Raw genomic sequence first — 25,294 nt, 5'->3', positions numbered from 1 at the left:
ATATGACATTTGCTTATATCTTCTATAAAGAAGTCCTTAAATAATTTTTTTAATTATTCTTTTCTCTCTTTCTGCAATTTTTTCTGTTTTCTCTGTTCTTTCTTTTCTTTTAGATTTCAGTTTTTATTATCTCTTATTATTGTTAAAATATTTAATAAAAAATATTACATTTGAAAGAGAGCCAGCACATGTAGCAGATAAGATGCTGGACTAAGTATGGGAAAATCCAATTTCTAGGTCTCCATTAACATGAATGCCACCAGAGGGACCTTGGGTTGGTCACTCTTTTTTAGTCCTAATCACTGTTAGGCTCTGAGACAAAGTGGCAACTAACAACAAAAAACTGGTTATGCTAAGCACCAATAACTAAAATCATTGGCCATGCTACTACCCGCCATGCTCACAAACAATTGCATCAACAGACACATCAACCTACAACCAACCTACAAACCCCCCTCAGAATCCAAATCAACTACACAGGCAACCAGAAACACACTGACCCTCAACCAATCCACGCAAGCCTCCCCTTCCACCAGTTCACCTCCCAATGACCCTGACCTAATGTAACCTCTCCATCACAAGCCTCTCACTGATGACTCCACACCTGGCCCATCCCCCTCCCATCAGTTCACCTCCCAATGACCTGACCTGATGTAACCTCCCTATCACAAGACCAATCACAAGTCTCTCACTGATGACTTATACCTGACCCACCACAAGACCCTCACTTGACACACCCACACCTGAAGTCCTTATAAATAGAACACTGACACTGACATCTTCTAAACTCTACTGAATATGTTACCTAGCCTGGTAACGAAACGTTTGGAAACCAACCCATAAGCTCGGAGAACGAACCTTCACCCTCACCAATAATTTTGCTTTAAGAATTAAGTGAGTTCAGTGATTTTGCAACCATGTGATACAAACATTAAGACAATGATATAACCTAAGACAGAACATGAATTACATGAGCAGGAAAAAAAAATAAAGATGAAAAAAATTATTTGGGCAGGAAAAAAAAAACTTTTAAAGTCGAACAGGAATTTCTGTTCCACTAGATCAGACATGTCAAGCTTGCAATGTCACATGACGTTGCGTAACATATCAGGCCGGTTTTGCCATTGTCGGCAATGGGGTGGGCGCAGCTTCTGGATGATGTGTCTGGCCCATGGGCCGGCAGTTTGACACTCCTGCTCTAGATTTCGATTTAACAGTTTTCTCAATCTACACATATTAAAGGTGGTAACCTTAATATATCCTTGAACTCATCAAACTTATCAGAATTAATCAAATACTCTGTTAACACTACAATTTAATTCTTGGGTTTTAGCTACACTGTTAATACACTGAATCACAACATTTTATTGCTTTATTGCAGTGGTTCTCAACCTTTTTAATGCCGCGACCCCCAACCGGTCGTAAGTCGAGGACTACTCAACTGGTGCAACACCGTTTGCAGAATGGGACTTTTGGCGGGCTCAGCAGGGCAGAGACAGCCTAGACAATTCCTATTGGCTTTTGAAAGCCAATAGAATTAGACTCTATTCAAGAGAGTCTATTCTATTGGCTTTCAAAAGCCAATAGAATAAAAGGGAGTAGCACAGCTAAGGAAAAGGGGAAAAAAATGGCGGACTGCGTTGTTTGGCGACCCCCATGACATGGTTGTTCGACCCCAAATGGGGTCCCGACCCACAGGTTGAGAACCATTGCTTTATTGAGCTACTTTTCACAATGAATACTGCCACCACTGTAACTACAAGTCTTGTATATTGCTCCTATGTAACAGGAGTAATATCAACCATTGCACTTCTTTCCACATTCCCCTAGCAATAAAAAGTTGGCTGCTAATTATGGGAATTGGAGATCAACATTTCTAGTTGATCAGGTTAGGTGGCTAACTTCAACCTACCAGAAATATCATGGTAAGTTCACACATTACACATTTAACAGATATTCTATAGTACTAATACATAAATAAAGCACACATGCACACAAACATATTTATGACTATATATATATATATATATATATATATATATATATATATATATATGTATATGTATGTGTGTATATATATATATATGTATATGTATGTGTATATATATATATATATATATATATGTATATAGGCATTTAACTATTACATTTGCTGAAACCAGCTTTTCTTGAGATTTCAACTAATAAAAGTTTTGAAATATTGCTATCTCGTTACTTGTTCAATAGTAAGTGTTCCTAAATTGTAATACATCCATGTGCAAGCTGCCTTGATAAAATTTTAAAACAGGAAAACAGGCTGTAACCAGAATACTGAACAGTTAATAAAGCATCAGTGGCTGGTGCCCACACATTCAGCTTCATCTGCTATTTCCTGTTTACCTCGGACCTGTCCAAGGAACAGCTATTCCCACGAGTGAAAGTTTTCAGCTCCTCTAATAAATACAGGCGTGCAATAGCAACACTCCCTAACCCTCGCATATGCACACTCACGACTTCCCTTTCCACGCAACATACAACAGAGCTAGCCCTCTCTGGCCGACTCCCTGCCACTGCACATCACACCTGAGTTTCGCCAGTGAAGAAAACCTTGTCGCCCACCCTGAGGCAAATTATCTCGTCGGAAAGGCCGGGCGGAAGATGGGGCGCCTGCTGATGAAACGTGAAGCGAGTACAACCAAAGCTGGAGCAGGAGGAGCTGCAGCCGGAGGAACAGCAGAACGTAAACGAACACCTGGTTCGGTACAGCCGGCGAACTGTGCGCCGGATGAGCCCAGCGGAACAAGGCCCCCAGCGCGCCCACAGGTACAAGTAGCAGAGCGTGATCAGCATGACGCGCGCGGGCTGTGCGTGAGCATGTGTCGCCGGCGACTGCGAAAGGCGATCACGGCCAGATTTCCATCCCTGCACCAGCAACTTCTCTGCAAAGTGAAGAGCGGCGGTGGAGCCGCGCCACCGCTTCCCGATTGGTTGTCTCGCTCTCCATCACGCAAAGAGGGTGCTGATTGGCTAGAAATCGTATTCCTCCCACTCTGCCTTGTGTCAGCCGGGTGATTTTCCCCGGGCTCCATTTCTTTCCCCGCGCGTCAGGTGACCTGCTTCTTGGTTCTGCTCCATACGGGGTAAAGTCTCCCGTTTCGAAAGAGGGGGAGGGAAATACTTAGGGACAGCGATTTTCCTGTTAACACTTCCCCAGTTTCTATCTCGTCTTACTGTCTCTGCCTTTAACTTACTGCTACGCATTCAGGTTCCTTTCACTTTTATCAACAACGAGCAAGCCTTATCCTGTGGTGTATATAACTGACTAGCTTGTTTTAGTAGGGGCAAACCAGAGTCATCTTGTAGGGGAGATTAGTGGCATAGAAATGTAAATAATAAAATAAAATGCAGCCAAATATTCTTCCAGGCAGGGAAACACCTCTATGGATTGTAAAGAATACTGTAATCTTGTGAGATGATACCAAAGCAATTAACGTTATAAGCCCCTAAGCAGATATAAAACACGTTTATATTTGATTTGTAAAGCTAAATAAAGTTGGGAGAAGTTCTAAAGAAAAAATTGGCAGTTTATGTTTTCAGGACAACATGAAAACAATATATGAAAATGCCAAAGAATCAAAACCATATCAATGGAAATGTCGTGGCTATTTTGTACATATCATTTGCTAATCTCATACCAGAAATGCCTTTCCTGTTCCTTTCAGAGGGTATTTCTCATTTATCCACAGAAGGCTAGCAAAACCCAACAAAGTAGATGGCTTTTTTAAAATAAATGATATAAAGAGATCTCTTCACCCACCCCTCACAACAAAAACGAAATGTTCAATTAACGCTGTTTTTATCTGGAAGGCATTTTTATGTTTCTTTCAAGATTGTCATAAAGATATAGCATTAGCTTTACGTTTATGCCAATAAAGGGCTTACCACAGTCAATTGAAGATAAGGTTCCAAGTACTGTATCAGTAAGAAAGACTTTGCTTTTGGTCTCAACTGCAACTATCTAGCTTTCATCCATCTTTCCTAATTTCAACCTTAGAAATACTAAGTTAATGTTGAAGTGGAATGACAGCATCAAATGAATTCATAGTTGACTCTACAGGTAGTTCTTGTTCAGCAACTGCTTTGTATAGCAATCATTCAGTTACAACGAGGGGTGAAAAAGTAACTTGCAACCAATCCTCACCTTTACAACCTTTGTAGGTCTATAAACCAAGGGAAAGAAGAGGTAATATAATAAACACTCTGACAATCTCACTTTGTTTCACATTGCTTAGTGACCAAATTGCTAGTCCCAATTGTAGTAGCTAAATGAGGACTACTTGTGACCTGAATTATATCTTTTTAACCTTACATCAAATTTGTCCCCCTATTCTACCTTGGTCAGACCCCATTTGGAATGCTGTTTATGATTTAGGTATCACAGAATGAACAATGACAAATCGGAAAAAAAAATATAAGATGGTTACCAATATGGCGAAAAATCTGGACACTAAGGCCAATGAAGAATGGTTAAAAGATCTGGGAATACAGTATTGGAATATAGTATTAGCCTAAAGAAAATACAAAGGGAAAAATGATACCACTCTTCAAAGAGTATATATCATAAATAGAAAAATAATCTTAAAAGAGTTGTCACACAGAATATCCCCCAGAGAGACATATTTTTATTGTCCTAATAGAAATGAGTTAAAAGTACAACAAAGGAGGGTCAGGCAAAACATCAGAATGTTTGTGATTGATCTGTTTTTGCAGTCATTGTTGGATAGGGTATCATAATTCCAGTTTTTTCCTCTTGTCTCTTTTATGTTCCCTTAGTCAGGGGTAGGCAACCTTGGCTCTTTTATGACTCGTGGACTTCAACTCCCAGAATTCCTGAGCCAGCTCAGGAATTCTGGGAGTTGAAGTCCATGAGTCATAAAAGAGCCAAGGTTGCCTACCCCTGCCTTAGGTGTTAAGCTTGCAATTCTATAACCATTTACAAGGAATAGAATTCATCTGTGTAGACTCACCCAGAATTGTAAAAAGAATTTAGTTTTAGCTGTCTATTATTTATATACCAATACAGAAAGCTAAATTGAAATAATCAGTGTTCCAAGCTTTTTTGCTGAAATTATATACAGTAGTGCAAAAATTGTGGAAACCTTTTGGGAAAAGTGTACATTTGAGGTTTGATGGCTAATAACATCACTTTTGTCTGGAGTAGTACCATAAAATTATATATCAATGGAAATATACTTTAATCAAGAATGTAATGCAACATAGTTTGTTCAATTATCTGTACTGTATTCTATAGCTAAATAACCAGAAAAAGGAAGCACAACTTGCTTAGGTTGATATCAGGTAGCTTTCCTTTGTCTGATTGTAGCCAATGAGCATGAGTGTTTAGAGAGCCATCTTGTTTTGGCAATGAGTCAATCAGATCACAGTAGGATTCAGTTATTGATGCCATGTATTGAAGCTGAGAGGAGGACATTTGTCAGTGTGTTATGTGATCCCTATCAAGTTGATTGGGGTTTTTTGTGTTCTTTCATTTAGTGAGCTTGTAAAACGTAATAAAATTAAAGTAATGGTACAAAGAGTTGACTGGTCGCTCAGAAAACAATGTAAAATAGTATTATTAAGTGAACAAGGCTACAGTTATAAAGAAATTAGAAGAAAAATTGGTGGAAATTTAACCAAAGGTGGCATTTCTACTGTACACTTTTCCCAAAATGTTTCCACAATTTTGGCCACTACTGTATACCAATTCACTGCGGTATATTACAATTTCTTGTGACATCTCCAAAATTTATTTTAACCATGACTGAAGAATAAAACTAGAAATAAATGTATTGAAACAGGGAGTAAGGAAAATGTCTTTAATTGTTAACCAGCATGCATATAAATATTATGATTAGTTATGAAACAATTACATTCAAGACTGAAGTCTGCATTTCAATTGTAATTATTTACAGAATTACTTTCACATTGGAATACATTAAGTATCTATAACCTTAAAAATCTGAACTTTGTTTACTTTAGCTGCCAATTTTTCTATGCACCTGGAAGCAAAATTACATCTAAATTACTAAAGTTAATGATTCTGGGCCTGATCCAGCATAACTCTGCCATTATGCACATCTAAGCTGCTTTATAATAAACATGATATTAATTTTAGATGGTGTACCTTGTTAAAAGAAACATACCCATCACATTTGGTAGTTTTATGTATTAGCTCTTGGAACATATCTCACCTAGTCTACAAATAGAACATTACTGAGAAGTGGCTTAATTCACTGTCATGTAAATATATTATATTGACATAGAAATACATAGCAGGATTTTTCAATAGAACTTCACAAGGGAAACTACTTTCCTCAAATAATTTAGAATACAGTATCAGCTACAGGAGAGAGCAAATGAAAAACTGTATCTGCAATGTATAAGAAAAAAGCAACTTGGACTAAGGATGAATGAATCAAAGTTGTGGAAATATAATGCCCCAAGAGAATCTACCTAATCCTTAAAATGCTGTTTAACTATTACAGTCTTATTTAGGGCTAATTTATGTAAACTGTCTGAAGTCAAGTGTTTTGGCACCCCATTGTCAATATTTGTATATTGTGTTTCATGAGAGCACATTTTAAATACTTTCTGACATGAGCCTCTATATTAATCCTCTTTGCTATTAAGAAAAAACATTTTATTTACTTCATGAATAGGAATATCTCTTAATGCAGGAATTGATTCTTCTTGTATTATTTTCTGCTTTTGATTTTTTGCATAGTGATCTGTAAAAGATTTTTAAAAATCATAAATACATTTTTGTTTGATGAGATGAAATGTAGTGTGAACACAAGAACTTATTTATTGCACAAATATGTTAGAGACCGTCTCTGATACCAACCATTTGCAGTTGCAGTGGTGATGAAAAAGTAAATTCATGACCAATGCCTGTATTTATAACAGGGATCTTCAAACTTGGCCCTTTTATGACTTGTGGACTTCAACTCCCAGAATTCCTCAGCCAGCATGCCCCTGATTTATAACCTTCACAGTGTCTCCCCCTCAGTCATGTGTTTGCCATTACAGTCAGTACACTATCACTTTGGAAACTTTATTCTAAAAAGCCAATTGATCATCCATCCATCCTGCATCTCACTTTTACTATTTTTACAAATATACCAAGACAGCAAACCTATTTAAAACACCTTCATCCTCTTATTTTCTCCACAACAACAATCTTGTGAGATGAATTTGGCTGAGAGAGATTGACTGACCCAAAGTCACCCAGCTGGTTTTTATAGCTAAGGTGGGACTTAAATTCATGGCCTCTTGCTTTCTAACCTGTTGCCTTAACCACTAGATCAGCGGTTCTCAACCTGTGCGTCGAACAACCATTTCACGGGGGTCGCCAAACAACGCAGTTCACCATTTTTTCCACCATTTTTTTCCCCTTTTCCTTAGCTGTGCTATTCCCTCTTATTCTATTGGCTTTCGAAAGCCAAGAGAATAGACTCTATTGAACAGAGTCTAATTCTATTGGCTTTCAAAAGCCAATAGGAATTGTCCAGGCTGTCTCTGCCCTGCTGAGCCCACCAAAAGCCCCTGTCTGCAAACGGTGCTGCAAGGCAAACATTCTGCAAAGCTTCCCTCCCTGCTAAGCAACTAAAAAGTAAGTAAAGAGGGCCGAGGATGGGAGGTGGGAGGTCAGTGGGCGCAGGGAGGGTTGCTGGCGCGCATGGGGCCCGGCGGGTGTTTTACCTGCCTTGGGCTAGGCCAGCTGGTGGCCCAGACGGTGGTCGCCTTGTGCCGTCGCTGCTGCCCGGGAGTGTCTGGGCTTGCCTGCCACCGCCCCGAATGGGCGGCGGCCAAGGTAAGACTAGCGGGGCAGCGGCGGGCCCAGGGAGGATTGCTGGCGCACGTGGGGCCCGGCGGGTGCTTTACCTGCCTTGGGCTGGGCCAGCTGGTGGCCCAGACGGTGATCGCCCTGCGCTGTCGCTGCCGCCCGGGAGCGCCTGGGCCTACCTGCTGCCGCCCCTTGCCAGCTATGCCTCGGCCGGTGCAGGGGGCGGCACCACGCATGTGCAGTGCTCCCGGGCAGGGAAATACCAGTAGTCCTCAACTTACGACCAGGGTCGCAGCTATAAAAAGGTTGAGAACCACTGCACTAGATCAAACTAGCTCTGGGTTCTAAAACATAATGATGTAAATAATACAACATAAAAGCAGAAAACCCATATACTTGAGAGATTAGTATGCTCATCTCATAATAAACTGTTAGAGTATATTACAAACTGTTCTAGGTATATTTTGTAGTTCTTGTGCTTACCTGTTATAGTATCTGTAGAATTCAGTGGAGCTGTACTGATCATGTTAATACCAAAGAGGAGTACATAGCCTATTCCCACAGCAACTAAAAGATATACAGGCAATGCCGTAGCCCAGAATCTAAGAAGTAGAAACAATACTTGAAATAGTGATTCATACATACAGTCAGGTCCAGAAATATTGGGACATCGACACAATTTGAACATCTTTGGCTCTATATACCACCACAATGGAGTTGGAACGAAACAAACACAATGTGCTTTAAATGCAGACTGTCAGCTTTAATTTGAGGGTATGTACATCCAACTCAGGTGAACGGGGTAGGACTTACAGCAGTTTGCATATGTTTGTTTCATTCCAACTCCATTGTGGTGGTGTATAGAGCCAAAGATGTTCGAATTGTGTCAATGTCCCAATATTTCTGGACCTGACTGTATGAGAAAATGCAATAAAACAACTATCAATATATCATAGCATATTAGAAAAAGAAGAGAATTGGCAACATGATGTTGGGAATGGAGCGGTTTGTTCGGAAAGAAAGTCTAAAATCCTAAGGATCTTTAATTCAAAATTCTGAGAATGTAGAAAGATTAGTTAGAACTGTATAAGTAGTACACTTTGAATGGACAGAGATTCTTTATTTCCACCAAAGGATTGCAAAAGAGCCCCTAAATACAAAGTTATAGGTTATGTATCTTTGGTTTGTTACATATAAATGATAAAGAATATAATATAAATCATATTACGATCTCTAGAACTGGAATATTTCAGATAAAATTTAAGGGGAAATCTTACTGTGATCTGTCCCTACAATCAGGGATGCCAGTCCTGATAGAAAATATATCTGAACAGTGGGGGACTCTGGTGCTCCATGTGCATGGTTATTACCTAGTCATGTAATAAAACATCTGCAAGTGAACAACCAAGCTCAGAGAGCACTAAGGACTCCACTCCAATCTTGTTTTAAATACCAACACCATGTTCCATAGACAATGGCATTTATTTGTGACCATATCCTACTTTTTTTTATAGCATAGACAACAGTCTGGTTTTTGTTATCTGTCTCCTTTTCAAGGTCACAGTCCTCACTATTTGGTTTTTAGTTTCATAACTTTACTCATACTCATAAGTCTTGAATCATGAGCCACATACGTAATGAAGAGGTGGAATAGGAGTGGAGCATCTTCCTTTACATTCAGCTGCAAATATGATAAATTATATGGATGATTCTTCTGAATCAGCAGAGATTATTCTTACACAAGATTATACAGGAATCCTTGACTTATGACCACATTTGAGTCCAAAATTTCTGTTGCTAAGTGAGACAGTTATTAAGTGAGTTTTGCCACATTTTACAACCTTTCTTTTTTTAATAGATATTTTATTGGTTTTTAACTATAACACTCTCCAGTGCCTGGTGTACAGCATATTGTCTTTGTTTATATTTTAACAAAATAATAATAATAATAATAATTAACAGTCAGTAATGATTAAATTTGATAATTCCATAATTAATATATTAATTAATGATACATTTCTTTGATCTTCCCTTCTCCCATTTGTATTTTCTTTCTTCAACCTTAGTCAAAGTATAATTCTTAATATTTTCAATATATAAATGATTAGGTATAGACATTTTTTATATTTATTCAAATAATAATAATCCCCCTCTCCAGGACAACTTCAGACCCATCTAGGGTCCCCCAAACAGGAAGAAACTACCGTATATGCCGGCGTTTTAGGCGACCCGGCGTATAAGACGACCCCCATCTTTATAGCCGGGCCGCATTCCTAGAACGTCGTCTTATACGCTGGAAACTACCAGTATTTCCGGCGTATAAGACGACTCGGCGTATAAGACGACCCCCATCTTTGGCGCCGATTTCAGCGTTCGCGGAAGTCGTCTTATACGCCGGCATTTACGGTAGCTGTGGGGAGCGGAGGTCCACTCTTGCGTGGCCATGTGCTGTGGGCGCAAAAACCTGAAGTCCCCACATTTTACGTTTCTTGTCACAGTTGTTAAATGAATCATTGCAGTTGTTAAGTTATTAACACAGTTGTTAAGTGAATCTGGCTTTCCCATTGACTTTGCTTATCAGAAGGTCACAAAAGATGATCACATCACCCCAGGACACTGCAACCGTCATAAATATGAATCCATTGCCAAGTGTCTGAATGTTGATCACATGACCAGAGAATGGTGCAATGTTGTAAGTGTAAAAAACAGTCATAAGTCACTTTTTTCAGTGTCATTGTAACTTTGGTCATTAAACGAACTGTTATAAGTCAAGGATTACTTGTATTGTTAAAATATACATAGTATTTGCAAAATCATTCAGTAGATTCAGTATGAACACTTTAATGAAAGTGTTATTAGGAACTTACTTTTGAGGCCAGTATGTTAAGCCCAACGAGAACAGCCAGGATTCAGGTATGTAGGCCCACACAATATACAGAACTACATACATCCACATATATAGATCCAGCACAAAGACAAAAAGCAAAAAAATTAATTACAATAGTGAATTATATTATTTCCACAAAGAAAGAAAGCATATAATGGAAGAATCATTTTAATAATCATATTATATCCATAATTGGTTGGCAGGAGATAAATTAACAATTTCTCAGTAGTATTTTTAACAGCCATAATAAAAGATGATTTAATCTTTGATATAGGAAGTTAGCATTTCTGGCTCATTGGTGGATATTTTGTATGGATATGCATTAGAAAATAGCTGTACATATTCACAGCTTACAATTGTATGAAGATAAATAATATGTATGTATGCATCCAACTTCACAAAAAGAATTCAGTCTAACTTTCAACCAGATAAAAGCTGAGTCAGTTTTGAAGTCAGCTTCTGTTCATTTAGGTATACATCAAAACATGCAGTTCGACCAGAGATGTCTACATTTTTGCCTAGAACTGTATATGAGGAAAGTGTGTAATTTTATCACTTCAGGGCTTTCTGATTTAAAAGATTGTTGTACTCTCTTTCTAGTATCTTGCTTCTGGTGGGGGCACAGGATACATGAAAGTTTAAAAATGATAGTGGTGAATTTTGATGCCAATATTTATGTCAGTATTATTGTTAAAAGATATAGTTCTTTAATTTCTCTGAAAATTGCGAATACTTGGTTCCTCCCACCCCCAAGCCTCAGCAAGGTTAAGAACTCCCTCCACCTGCCTATCTCCTTCCCCTGTCTCTGCCCTTTTGGTTGCCTGCCTATGCACTGCACCATTACTGTATTGCCAGGACCTTTTTTCATGCTGCCTTTTCTTGGGCCAGTGCAGCCAAGACTTTAGCCAGAATTTCTCTTATGTCATGCTCAGGGCCCCCATTCACGATCCACCCAGAGCCTTCTTTCATGAAACACGCCTGGCATGTGATAAAAGACCCTGTGTGGGGTGAGAGAGAAGCCTCAGCTGAAACAAGGTCTTAGCTAGTACAATAGTGCCACATGGTGAAGTGGATGCAGCTGCATGTAGGCAGATGCCCTAAAGATCATTGTCAAGGCAAGTGTGCCAAGTGGGCCCAAATGTTGTTCATGTGACCACAAGGGAGCTACAATGACTGAAATTTCAAAGACTGGGTATAAGTCCCTTCATTCAGTGCTGTGGTAACTGAACACTGAACAGTGGCTTAATGAATATACATTAAAGCGTGGACTATCTGTAATCAAGGTCTTTTAAATAAACACAAATACATATATATAAGATACTTTGTTTGCCATCTAACATGTCATTTGACCATTGAGATCTTGTCTATCTTTAATTAGAAGCAATTACTTCAACATAATTTACTCTCATGTGCAGCACCTTCAGTACCATGACTCTTATTTTCAGTATGGGTTTCACATGCAACATTGCACTTTAACTCCCTGAAACTTTACAAAGCTTTCAATTGTAGCATAGACAATGTTGAAAAGACAACAATGAAATGCAGCAGCCAATATACATATATTATCTTGTTTTGAGGTACATTGAGATATATTGTATCACAACATTCAAAGTATTGGATTTAAATGGATTACTTACTAAAAGCAAATTGAGAGCCCAAGTAAAGAACAAAACCATATATCGCTCTTTCGGGCAATGGGGCTGGTGAATTTTCAACCATGCTGATGCCTTTATTTATTTAAAAGAAAAGGAGAAAAGAGAAAACAATTTACGTTAATGTAACTATGGTCATCAATAATTTCAATTTTCCAAATACCTGAAAATAAAACTATGTGGCCAAAGAAATGAAATTATGGTATTCAAAAAATAAAACATGGATACTAATCCCCTTTTAATATTCTATTTAGGATATACACATTTCAAATTTCAAAGCATACTCCATCAGGCATTTGGAAATTAGCTTTATGTCTAATTACATTCAAGACAACTGGCTGTAAATTCAAGTAATTTATAATAAATAATCATAAGTAATTTACTGTTTCCAATATCCAATAGATCAGCCATCTCTAATATTTTTTTCCTGGCAGCTACAGTTTCAATCTCTCAATTATGTCTTTTTTGAATTTTAAATAATGATCCAAATTCCAAGAGTTTTCTACAGCAAATAAGAATCCACACATGACACACTGCAATAAACTGCTCTTACTGAGGTGACTGGCCAGCAGAGAATGAATACAAAGTCCTTTCTATCTTTAATCTTAAATCATATCCAATAGCAGAAGAACTATGAATGTGAGTGAAGAAGAGAAAATTGTTCCTATGCTTAAGATTTCAACTTTGTGCCAATTCTAAGTCCTAAAAATCTTTTTTTAAAAAAACAACAAATCCAGGTATAAATGTCAGTTAAACAATAAAGGTTAGAATAAAGATTTCCAAAACAAACATCAAAGCACTCATAGACAATCTCACAAGAGATTTGTTACAGTGTTAAACTCTTTCAACCCCCCCCCCAAGTTATATTTGACTCTTTCAAGCTATAGAATGACTTCCTCACCGAGGAAGACCTTCTCTGCTTTAATAGCAATAGCACTTAGATTTATATACAGATCCACAGTGCTTTACAGCTCATCTCTGAGTGGTTTACAAATGTCATCAACTATCTGGGTCCTCATTCCGACCTTGGAAGGATGGAAGGCTAAGTCCAAAAAATTTGCAAGGCATCAAGTTGGAGAGATATGTCTAGGGAACTATGGCTGAATGACATTTATTTGCATTCATTTACAAGAAATAAACGCTGTGGGGGAAGTCTCACACTATAATTTTGAAATTCTTATTATCTGAAAAGCTTGAAAACATATGTATTGTTCTTCTATGAACTTCAAAATTATTCTTATAGAGTAACACACTTCCTTATATGTGATGTAGCAGAATTTAACATTCAATTTCTAGTTCAAAAGCATTAAATAACCAATTTGTCAAGCTCAGATTCTAAAAACCACTTTGCAACTGTTCCCCTCCCTGCCAATAACACTGTTTCATGCCCCAAATGACAGCAATTCGAAACAACTCATACACTTAGTGTTTTTCAGTTGAATTGCTCCAGTACACTGCTAGTTAACTTCAGCCTTCTCCATTTTTCTACTGTTGTCTCCACTATCAATGCTACTATTGCAATAATCGTAATACAGGATAACTAATGATAACTGATAATAGAATGTGTTCAAAATTACTTTTTTCTTCATTAAATTATTTTCATATCGCCGGTATGTTTAACAACTAGAAGCCATTTATATAACAGAAAAAGATACAACTTAAAAAATAAAATGTATCATTGCTTCATCATTAATATAATTATAAACGCAGTGTAGGTCCGCCGTCCATACCAAAACTGTCCCAGGAAGATATATGGAAGGGTTTGAACTGGATGAGTCCAATTAAGAAAACTTTTTGCACGTCATCCGATTATTTAAAAAAAAATAGCAACAAATACAAGACTACAGGTCTCGTGGTCCAAATGCACCCCTCTATTAAAAAGGCCGCTTTTCTCTATGGCGGAAGATGCAAAGTACCGGAAATGATGTTCACAGTCCGGAAAGCGTAAAGGTTTATCATCCCATTTTGAAAGTAAAGGTCTGCTCTATGCAGTCAGTGGCCAATGAGGAGGCAGAGTAAGTCGGAAGCGTGTTGGATGGTGGTGACGTGGTGACGCGGTGATTGTTCCTTTTGGGGAAAGAAGCAAGGCGGCGTGGGGAGTTAGAGCGTCGGTGAGTCCCGTAAAGCTCGCCGGTCACCCGGTGAGAGGAAAGCTCCGTGCATTGATGCGGTCGCGACTTCGATTAAACTTCGCGATCCTTCAGCCTTCTCCATGGCTGAGTTCCTGGGCCACGAGTCTCGTGGGGCTCCCTTTTCCCGTGTCCCGCCTTTAGGCAGCACATTAAAAAGTGCTTTCCTATATACTTATTGATGTACGAATTCTGGCTCGGAATCGCTGTAGGCAGCCCGGCGTTTTCCTAACGCATTGGGCTGCAGTTATTGCCATAGTCCAATCTGCAGACTTTTGTACGGATGAATGCCATGATGCAGCTCATCTAAGGCGTGGGAAAGCTCCGTGTTTTTTAAGGGCAGCCACTTTTGTTCTCCTCTCTGGGCATTATTCTCTGCTGATATTATCTCTAGCAACCGCAGAAGGCTTCCTCCTGGATTAGCTTCCAAGTGACTGCGTTTTTGGGCTCCCAGATTCCTCTTGATGACCCGAAAGTGTTCTGAGTGGCCCCAGTTATGATTCAAGGAATAAGAGAAATTCGGTAAGAGGAATCCAGCAAGGTTGTGTGTAAGGACTAGTGCTTTTTAACTTGCTTGTAGATGAAATCAACTTACAAGTAAGCAATGAACTGGCCAAGCTTAAGGATGGTACCAAATTTTTCAGGATATTTTTTGGAACATGATTTTGAAAAACACTGAAAATAACTTTGAAAGCTGACTAACTAGTCAACCAAAAGGCAAATGAAATTCAGTTGAAAGTAAAAGCATCGAACGTACAGTGTCATTTCACAAATATATAGTCTGCATTTGGAATACTGTGTATAGCCATTGTCACTGCAGTTGAAAAAGGACTCAAACTGCTTCCATATGAGAATGTGTGTAAGCCTGCAGTTTGGAAAAATGTAATTGAAAGAAGACATAATTGAGCTGCATAATATTATACAAAGCAAGGAAAAAGTTTAAGGGAATTTTTTTTCCTTCTTAGGGCATTAGGACTAAGAGTCATTCAATACTGGTTGGAAAATGATTTGGAAAAGATGGAAAGATGCAATTCTTTGTACAGATCATACTTACTTTATTAAATTTATCACCACAAAATGTACTGATGGCTGTTGATTTGTATAACTTTAAAAAAGGGAATTGAATGTATTCATAGAGAATAGATATTTTAAATGCTTGCAAATTCACTATTACTTTTAGGTTGAAGGAAGCAAGCTTCAAAATATCAATTGCAGAAAACAATTGATATTGGGAAAAGAGAATGTAATTGTTCCTTGCACCCAAGTACTACAAAGCATCTTGCCACTGTGAGAAGCAAAACCATGGAATAAAATGGTCCTTGACCTGATCCAGCAGGATGGTTCTTCCCTTCATTTCCCTTCATAAAACTGACAATTTTTACAACTACCTAATGAATAGGATTTTTTGCATATCATTCACGGGTACAAGGAAAGTATAGATATGGATAAATGTCTGATCTACTAGAATTAATGTAATAATTAAATTGTTTTAATTTTACCATTTATTATTGTGTAAGTTGTTAAAACAATATTTTCAATTTTGTTTTGCAACAAATAGTTGTTTTTCTTTTAACAAAATGCATTAAAACATGGGTAATCAGCATTTTTGTTAAATCAACTTTTCTAAATTATTTGTTACATTTTTAAGGTCATGCACTATGGAAAATCCTACTTTTGAAGAGATCAGGTACATCTCACTTTATAGTCCTTACATCAGGCCATGTTGTGAATTGGTAAGTACTTAATGAAAAATAACATCTGTGTGCACATACTGTCAGTTGAGATTTACATTATGTATTTCAGTTAGATCTTTTACTTGAATCTCTGCACAGACATTCGGATAAAAGTTTGGCATCACAGGTGTGAATTGTACAATCAGGAGTTTAAATATATTAATTTTGAACATTAGGCTATTGATAATGCTTTCTCAGCAAGAGGCAGCATATAACTGAACTTGTTTTGATCCAAACCTAAGCAAAGTTTATTAGGACTTAATTGGAAGACCAGTACTAGGCAGTATAGCTTATTTCAGGAAGTGTTTTATATATTAGCATTTTCTTATTATTAGTCTGCCAAGTGGGTAGGGGGATAGTTTGCAAAGAGAGAACAGTATTGTATTTGTTTTGGTATTGGTTGAAGAGCATTTATCATCCAATTTTGCATTAACAGTATTGCTTAACTCAGGGATGTTTTTCATTTTGCTTCACACTATTTTAGAATGGTACTTAACAATGTCTTTGTTTCCAGATGCGTGGAACATTTCATGAATATTCTCCAAAGAAACATGAACCAGGTACTTAAACTGACAATGCAGGATTTCTTTTGTTTGTTTGTTTGGTAGTTTTCTTATCTGGGTTTTGTTTAATAGTCCTTGTTATCTTGCTATAAAAAGACAAGATGGCAAAATATTTGATACCCACTAATTAGAATTACTAGTCCTTTGTTTTTGATTTTTGTCTTTCTCTGCCCCTGCCCCCCATCTTTTCCAATTTTGTGCCATAGGTGATATCTGCAAAATGTGGTGCAGCAAACCTATTCTTCAGCTGCAGAAATACTGTGACATAATTAAAATATGCACTTTTAGACCACTTTTATTTGTACCTCCTTGTGATCCCAGTAAGAAATGCCATGATCCCAGGTAAACAAATATTTATTTGCATTCTGTCTGTCCATTGTATTTTTAAAAGTTAAAACATAGAAACATATATATGTTTTACAAGACCTTATGAAAAGCAGTTAACAGATTATGGAATAAATTAACAAGAAATATATTGGAGCAAGTTATTAAGAGTGACATTGAGAAAAGTAATTGTGTTAAAACCAACTTCAGTGGCTTGAAGCGCTAATCCTAAAGATATTATGTGTTAAGTCCCAGAATGCAGTTCTTTCATAGGTATGCTAAGTATTTGATTTATTGAATGAATGAGGAATACCTGTGGTTTCAGGCATAAATACAAATATAAAACATATGTTGTAATGTTCCTTTAAAAAAAATTACGTATTTCCAAGGGTATAGAATTTCATAAATAATAATACATAATGGATTTTTAACATCTTTTTTTCTGCATTCAACAGTTGTCAATTTGATGAACTAAATTTGGAGAAACTCTGTCAAATTGAGATTTTAGAAGATGTTACTGATATAGTAAAAAAATTTGCAGTAAGTTTTTAATTTTTTTAAGGTATCCAAAATGTTAATACAATGGCTGCGTATTTCTTAAAGAACAGTGTATTTCAGAAAATTATCAGTTGTCATTGTCTTTCCTAGGACTTCCAAGTTCAGTTGAAGTTAAAAAAAAAACAAAAACCTTGCTCTAACCTAGTAGTGGTTATTTGAAACTCTTAGGTCTGTAAAATCTAGTCCAATGACTTCATTTTGAAAAACGGAAAGTTTGAAAAGTTATTGAGCCAAAAAAATAAGAGTGAGAGTTGTATTTTAGTATTTCCGAGTTTGTGGTTTTATATAACAATCACTTATCACTGCTGTTGTCTATGTGCTCTCCAAGGTTAAGTACTGTGCATTCCTGCTCTCCCTAACAAACAAGACATTATAACAGAAAGAAAGTGTATGATTGTTCTTGTTGACAAGCCTTTTCTTCTCTTACTTCCAGGATGATCAATTTTTCATCCGTGGAATATTGACAACTGAAACTGATTTAGAGAAGGTAAGTTTGGTTTAAACTATTTATCCAGATGAACTCTTTTAATTTGTTAAAATTTTGTATCTTTCTTCTTCCCAGTACGGGACTTTTACAGCACTGGCTTGATCAGGATTTAAAATGTATATTCAAATGCAAAAGTCCAGAATAATCATATATGATTTATCTGTCATAATGAATTTGATAGAAATAAATCCAGTGTTTTTGTAACACTTGCTTACTTATAATGCAATATGCATAATTGTAAAGAGAGAGTTTAACACATAACAGTTCTTATTAATTTATATGCTGCATTGTACTGCTGGCATAGATGCTGTATTTATGTATGATCATTTACTGTACATAATAAACTTTTGCTTACAAGGAGCCAGTCTCTCAGAGACTTCATGCTTCCTTATCAGTAAATGTCCAAGAACTTGCTATTCATTTCAGTAGACCTTGCATAAGTCTACAAAGGAATTTTTGTTGAGAAACCAGGCTTGTTGTGAGAATAGTATCTTTCTTATCATCTTCTTGAAGCTTTCTTTTGACATTCTTTGTTATCACTTGTTCATTATAATCAGAAGCCCTTCCTCAGGTTGATATCATTACCCAGTTGCTACCCATTGATTAAATCTCACAGTTATCTTGTGTGCTTCACTTCAGCTATTTTAACATTTTATACTCATGCTAAAAGTTACATATAAGTCAGTGCTTTTTGCTGCAGCTTATTAGGTTGTATGTGGATCATTATAGGAGGTTACATAAATAGTCATATAAATTAATTTACATGTATCATTACATTTTGCCATAGATGCTAAAGAGAGAGCCAGTTTGTTCTAGTGGTTAAGCCACCAGGCTAGAAAGCAAGAAAGCGTGAGTTTAAGTCCTGCCTCAGTTCTGAAAGCCAGCTGGGTGACCTTGGGCTAGTCCAGGGGTAGGCAACCTCGGCTCTTTTATGACTCATGGACTTCAACTCCCAATTCTGGGAGTTGAAGTCTATGAGTCATAAAAGAGTCGAGGTTGCCTATCCCTGGACTAGTCACTTCTCACTCAGCCCAACTGATCTCACAGCGTTGCTTTGTAAAGATAATAGGAGGAGGAAGGTGTCTTGGATATATTTGCTGCCTTGAGTTAATTGTAAAAAATAATAAAGACAGATAAATAAAATACAGTAATTGAAAAAATGGAATTGGGGAATGCAGGGTGCTCACCCTTACTCAGTTCAGGAAGTATTGTTTAAGATTTTGTTAAGCTTATTGCAGTGTATTAATGAAGGAATTCCTTTGATATTCTAGTAAAAAGTATATTAGATAACATATTGCTATTAATGACTTGCAAAAGTAGTTGCATTGGAAATGCTAATTTCTGTGGTTTGCTAGTATTATGTGTGGTAGAAACTAAAATTTAGTTAGGTTGGACTATTATATTACTTTTAATATGTTGCTTATATTGATATAATCAGTAAACTAATATATTAATGATCTTCTGAAACAGTAGTTTAACAACTATTTTCTTAGATGTAATATGTTAAATGTGAATTATTATTGAGGAACACATTTGTGAAATGTGCCCAAATTTAATTACACTGAATATAATTAGGAAGATAATTAAAATAATACTGATATTTTCCTTAATTAAAATAGGGAATACTTAGAACTTCTGAAGTTTTAGAGTGGATGAAATATGCGGATCACATTGGCATTTTACAGAAATTAAGGAAACTTGCAGATTATTGTTGTTGGTCTATCCTCAAACTGTTCTTTTCTGCATGTAAGTATACAAATGGCTTAAACTTCTTTAATCAGTTAGGAAGCATTTTTTTCCACGAAGAAGTCTTAAGCTGAAATAAATAGCTAATCCTTAACACAGTTCTTGTCTTATATTTTATGGCTTGGATTCAGAGTTCCATTACAGGAAAGGCTCTTACTAACATCTGTCTTTGATGTCAGTCTTTCCCAAAAATTTGCCCTGAGATTGCTGAGGAGAAGGAAATACCATTTTCTCTTAAGCTGTCCCTGCTGCATCATATCTCATTAAGTAGCTGCCCTTGAGGAGAAGCCTTTGAAAATACTCTGAAAATGCCATTTCTCTCACCTATTTGTCAACGGAATTCTGGATCTAACTCCATATCCTCTTGCTTCTCATACTGATTCACTTAGTGTCTACATTACAATCAAACAAACACAACATGCTACTGCAGTTTTAGAACAGGATAAGAAGTAGTAATGAAAATGTTAGTGGGGAGAACAAACTCTTAATCTTTCTTCAATTAAAAACTAAAAATATAACACTGTATTGTCCAAGCATTAAATGTTTTAAGTTTGGATTCTGTGCTAGTTTATGCCTACTGAAGTTGCAGTTATCGCTGATATAATAGATTTCTTTGATATTTTGGCTCCTTTTTCAGTTGAAACAATTCAAAAAAATTGAAAATTAAAAAAGAAATATTGCATTTTAAAATTTTGGTTAGATAAGTATACAATAGATGCTAGAATCTCTATAATTTTTTTGAATTACGTGTGTACAGGATTAGCAAACAAAAAGCATATTCATGGTGATATTTAAAGCCCTTATTGTAATCCACCAGAGCAGAATAAACCTATTTTATATTTTACTCATAGCAGCAAGATGGGCAGCAAACAAATTTAATATTTAAAATAAAAATAAATAAATTTTTAATATTGGGGTTTTTTTTACATTAAATGTATAAATTATTGTAAAGAATGTCTCGCTTTTCTGCAGAATTCACATTGCCAGGAAGTGAAATACTCCCTTTGAGCATTTTAGGATACTTCAGGATCTTTTTATTAAGTAATGTAGAATAGAATTAAGAGTTCTGAACCAATACTACCTTGGGATTCACTTTAACATAATCATCTATTTGTTTTGAATTGTTTTTATTACCTCTTGACAGAAAAAAATGGAGTGTCCCAATCACAAAGGGGAAAAGCATATAATATCAGTCCATGCCAGCAACCATAGCTGAAAAACACAAGTGTTTCAGGAACTGAACTGGAATTCTGCCATTGGGCCATTTGCTATTGTGCTGAATTCAGAACATTCTGGGCCCCAATAGCTTTATTAGCATTTGCATGATTAAATAGTAGAGCATCTGTGTAACTTGGGACCCCCATGTGATTTTTTTTCCCCCTGTGAAACTTATGTCCTCTGGACACTACTACTCTATTCTGTTCCGTACCATAGGTCTGAAAGCCTTTTAGTGTCCCATTGTTATTAATACAGCACTGTTTTTTGCCTTTATGAACGCTGGCTTTAGCTTTCCCATTAACTCATTTTAAGTAAAGAAGAACTTAGGGCCATTTGTCCTTAAAAGGCGGGTGCAGCATATTTCAGTACTATTCTTCTTAGCAGCAAACAATTAGTGCAGTTGTCTTAATTGAGCACTTTATTTCTTACTACAGATAAGTTTTATATAAGTAAAGTTATTTTGGAGGACTACAATTTGGTAGAAGCCTTTGAATCTTATTATTGTGACAACTGTATGATGGTGAGTTTTTTTTAAAAAAAATTACATATCCGAACAATTTTAAGATTAATTTAATATTGAGAGGCTTCCGTCTATCTATCTATCTATCTATCTATCTATCTATCTATCTATCTATCTATCTATCTATCCATTCTTTTTCTAAATTGCCCATCTCAGAGAGGGGATTTTGTGTGATTGTATCTGGTCTTTGTAGTAGCTATATATAAAATATATTATCTCTGCATTATTTACTTATTTGTTTCTTTAAGAAAATTTATGTGGCCGCCCAACTCACTTTCATTGACTCATAATCCTTACAAGGATTGTGAAGGTAAACAGACATTTCAAAAAACCAAGATAGATACCCTTAGGCATTCATAGAGTGTGGACTTTGAATGGTTCTCCCATTCATTTCAGTAAAATATACCATCTTTTTACATTGTGTATCTTGATCACTGCTAGAATAAATAACTTCATGCAAATTAATGTTTAAATTAGAATGAGATTTAAATTTAAATTAAATTTAAATTAAATTTGAAATGATTTACTGGATGATTATTCGTTGTTGCTATTTGATTATTACTGATAGGTTTCTAATGTTCAATATTACATAGCACAAAAGTCTTAAAATAATTAAAACACAGCATCATTGTTCATGGTAGATTTTACGGACCAAATCTTGTATATTGCAATTCGAAAATAACTTCCATTTCAAGTTAATTTTATATTGTCATGTTTTATTACAGAACAGCGAGAATATGAAAAAAAAAGGAAACGAAGCATTTGCTAAGGACAAATTAGATACAGCAGTCACTTTGTATACAAAAGCTATAGAACTATGGTAAGGGAGAAATTATGTAACTACAAACTATGCAGATATCCAGAAATTAAGTTTGGGAGAATGTAATTAGAATAGTGTAATAAAGGCGAGAGGGAGGAATATTTTAAATTTGTAGGACTTGTAGGACTTTCTAATATAATGACATTCACTTGAAAATATATTCTTGCTTTCAGATGGCTGATTCTTAACTCTTACTGTCAATAGTACCTTTTCAAAGAATTGCACTGGCCATATTAGTTGAGACCAGCATTTGTTCTGATTATTAAGACCTACAAAGGATTTCTATTATAATAGAAATATTATAATAATAATATAATATTACTGGTTTGTTGATTGCATTTGGATTAAGAGTTTACTTCTGGAGACCAATTAAAAATGGACTCTTCATTTTTTTTCATTTGATAGCCATAGTTCACTTGATGGTGCACACACATAGACAGCTACTTCCAATTAGCTGAGATACATGTGTCTATGACTCAGTGGATGGATTCTGAGATTAGTGCAGATGGACAAGATATTCAGGTTTTGCACCAGGCAAAGAAACACAACGGGATCCCCAGAAGTCCCATTGTGCCTTACTTCCATCCTACTCTCCAGTTGATTGATATTGGGAACAATTTACAAGTGTCCCAGTTTGAGAAACTGAGAAAATCAACTGGGGATTAAAAAAAACCCTCCAGCCTATCACATATAATTTGTATGCCCTATATGTTATAGCTTTCCAAAAAAAGGCCTTTATTCTCAGTAGAAATAGAGAACAATAGAATAAAAATTGTCATTTCTGAAACCTCTTAAGTAACTATAAATTTATGCAAAAGGCATAATTGGAAGTTATTAAGGTGTGTGTCTCTTTAGACATAGCTCCCAGGCTAATATACATATTAAAAGTCAATAATTACTACAAAGTCAGCAAATGGATAAATCATATGCAAAAGTTAGGTTCCAAAAGTCAGTCCAGGATTCATGGATAACAAGGATAAATCAAGAATAGTGCCATTAATAATATATTGTTTGCAGCACTTGTTGCTAATAATTAAAGAGATTTAAAGCTTTAAAGCCTGCATAAAACACTTCAATCAACCTTTGATCCTAAGTAAGACATGGCCTTCAAAAGTTGCTTTATATTTGTGATCCTAATTCCACAAATGACTAGGTTCCCTAGGCTTAGACTTCATAGTGGAATCAACTTCACTCTAAGCCCTCATCTCTGCTTCTAAGGAAAGCAAAGCAAGCAATATTCCTATTGGTTCACCTTCATTTTCATCTCAACAGTCTTCCGGGTTGGGAGAGAAAGCATAAAAGTAACTTCTTTAGGAATGAGTAATATATGCACTGTTGTAAGCAAGGTCAGTTTATACAAACTGTTGTAATTGTGATATTTAGCCACATGTTGGCTAGTAGTTAAAGCCATGCCTCTTGAATTGTCTTTCTAGAGTCAATTCTCATAAAATGTGTTCTTTAGATACATTTTTAAAAAGCTGAGCTTTTCTTCAAACTCAATTTACAAATTAAATTTTGATATCTTGAAATTTCACTTGAAATAATTTATGGCTAGGTGTCTATGTTTCTTTTTATGGCTTAAAAGCTAAATATTATCTAACCTTTTTAAGGCCTGAAAACCACCTTCTTTATGGCAATCGGGCTCTCTGTTTTCTCCGAATTGGACAGTATCGGTAAGTATAGTTTCCCTCCTTGCAGCCGAGAGAATTGTTTGTTTGAACATTTTCTTAAATCATGTTGCCACATAAGGTTGTAAATCACAAAGAAATATCCAGTTTGCTCATCTGCAAAATAACATTATTTTACAGAGTAATTCAACATATTTAGTGCCTGTAATTTAAATCAGGCATAGAGAAAACTGCACTCAGACTATAGATTATTTAACAACTATTCTGAAGTAGGGAGACAAAAGTCACTTTTATTTAAATGTCATAAGGATGTTTTGTAGGTAATAAGTTACATTTGCAATCTGTGGTTTCCAGAGATAGTTCCCTCTGAAGTGTCCTTGGTGCACTGAGAGCTTGGTGGTTTTCTTCAGACATCAGCATTGCAGCAGTAGACCAATGATGTTACCTAATTTGGGTAATAAAATATCTGCAAGAAAACAACCAAGGTCAGAGAGCACCAAGAATCTTTCATTTTAACCATGAGCTACCAATATTCTTCTCCATAGTTCTTTCTTTTAAAATGTTTGTTTCTGGAATTCACATCTTAGAGATGTTTCAGGGTTTATGTACTAGGTGCATATTAGTGCGAAAGGACAAAAATACACTTTTAAAAGCAATGTCCCACCAAATGTAATAAATTTTCATTGAGACTATTGTGTAAAACAACATAGAGAAGCCCTTATAATTTTTGTTATTGTTTATTGCTTTTTAAGCTTCTTTTCTCTTTCTTTTATTTTTATTCTATTTTATTAAATAAATGAGGCAAAAAAAGTAACAGCTAGGGTTCAAAAACTACAGAATTAGTTTAACTTACTATTTTGAAAGAAGTATTCAAAAATATATAACAGAAAAGTCAAAAGATATTTGGGATTGTTGGCCAATTTCAACTCTGCTTATGGCAAAATAGTGGGTGTTCCTGATGGTGAGTTTGTCTGTAGGTGACCTTGTATAGCCATGCCTCCCTGTCAATTATACACAGTCCTCTACAATTGAACTGCTAGTGTGGCTGGGTGGTTTCTGGAAAACTGGGCATTTAATTAGGATTGTCAGACAGAAAGATAAAGAAAGATTAAGAAGCTGCAAGCCCCTTTGATCCTTGAAAAATTTGGCTGAGGGAGCCCGCTCTTTGTTTTACAAGAAAGGCAATGCAGAACATTATGACCTT

At 36.1% G+C, this 25,294-nt stretch overlaps 3 protein-coding genes across 9 annotated transcripts in view; 1 reads left to right on the top strand and 2 right to left on the bottom strand.

The window, feature by feature from the left end:
- Nucleotides 1-2,953, bottom strand: part of HLCS (holocarboxylase synthetase) — a 75,111-nt gene extending 72,158 nt beyond the window's left edge. Inside the window, exon 1 of the mRNA XM_039370019.1 lies at nucleotides 2,563-2,953. Coding sequence (XP_039225953.1) covers nucleotides 2,563-2,829 — 267 coding nt within the window. The 5' untranslated portion in view covers nucleotides 2,830-2,953. The remainder of the gene's footprint in view (nucleotides 1-2,562) is intronic.
- A 2,888-nt stretch (nucleotides 2,954-5,841) lies between these two features.
- On the bottom strand, nucleotides 5,842-14,248 carry LOC120320350 (phosphatidylinositol glycan anchor biosynthesis class P). 5 transcript variants are annotated; one of them, XM_039369998.1, is made up of 5 exons: nucleotides 14,095-14,248; nucleotides 12,350-12,439; nucleotides 10,693-10,790; nucleotides 8,309-8,427; nucleotides 5,842-6,767 (listed from the first exon to the last, which is right to left on the bottom strand). In XM_039369998.1, the coding sequence occupies exons 2-5, from the start codon at nucleotides 12,386-12,388 to the stop codon at nucleotides 6,649-6,651; spliced, it is 375 nt and encodes a 124-aa protein (XP_039225932.1). In that variant the 5' UTR covers nucleotides 12,389-12,439; nucleotides 14,095-14,248; the 3' UTR covers nucleotides 5,842-6,648. The 5 variants fall into 5 exon arrangements, with proteins under 5 accessions (XP_039225932.1, XP_039225917.1, XP_039225909.1 ...); XM_039369983.1 differs by having other exon boundaries at nucleotides 10,693-10,765; nucleotides 14,095-14,246; XM_039369975.1 differs by lacking the exon at nucleotides 14,095-14,248 and adding an exon at nucleotides 13,942-14,084.
- Nucleotides 14,249-14,338: 90 nt separating this feature from the next.
- The window catches only part of TTC3 (tetratricopeptide repeat domain 3), a 60,517-nt gene continuing 49,561 nt past the window's right edge, over nucleotides 14,339-25,294 (top strand). Inside the window, exons 1-11 of one of the 3 annotated variants that reach the window (XM_039369919.1) lie at nucleotides 14,339-14,475; nucleotides 14,888-15,015; nucleotides 16,142-16,226; nucleotides 16,741-16,786; nucleotides 16,996-17,131; nucleotides 17,569-17,653; nucleotides 18,105-18,158; nucleotides 19,778-19,904; nucleotides 21,557-21,642; nucleotides 22,368-22,462; nucleotides 24,073-24,135. In XM_039369919.1, coding sequence (XP_039225853.1) covers nucleotides 14,990-15,015; nucleotides 16,142-16,226; nucleotides 16,741-16,786; nucleotides 16,996-17,131; nucleotides 17,569-17,653; nucleotides 18,105-18,158; nucleotides 19,778-19,904; nucleotides 21,557-21,642; nucleotides 22,368-22,462; nucleotides 24,073-24,135 — 803 coding nt within the window. In that variant the 5' untranslated portion in view covers nucleotides 14,339-14,475; nucleotides 14,888-14,989. The other 2 variants (XM_039369928.1, XM_039369938.1) reach the window with 2 other exon arrangements.

This window comes from Crotalus tigris, unplaced genomic scaffold, assembly GCF_016545835.1.
Source record: "Crotalus tigris isolate CLP2741 ecotype Arizona unplaced genomic scaffold, ASM1654583v1 scf7180000017601.7605149639:7615979, whole genome shotgun sequence".
Taxonomy (NCBI): domain Eukaryota; kingdom Metazoa; phylum Chordata; class Lepidosauria; order Squamata; family Viperidae; genus Crotalus; species Crotalus tigris.
The sequence above is the reverse complement of the archived record's forward strand: the minus strand, read 5'-3'. Positions and strand labels throughout refer to the sequence as shown.

What these genes read in the sequence shown, in the direction of transcription:
- LOC120320350 (XM_039369975.1), bottom strand. An exon ending in GGGCTCTCAATTTGCTTTTA is followed by an intron (nt 10,791 to 12,349) that starts GTAAGTAATCCA and finishes GTCTTTGTGCTG; the next exon opens with GATCTATATATGTGGATGTA. An exon ending in TTAACATACTGGCCTCAAAA is followed by an intron (nt 8,428 to 10,692) that starts GTAAGTTCCTAA and finishes TCTACTTCTTAG; the next exon opens with ATTCTGGGCTACGGCATTGC.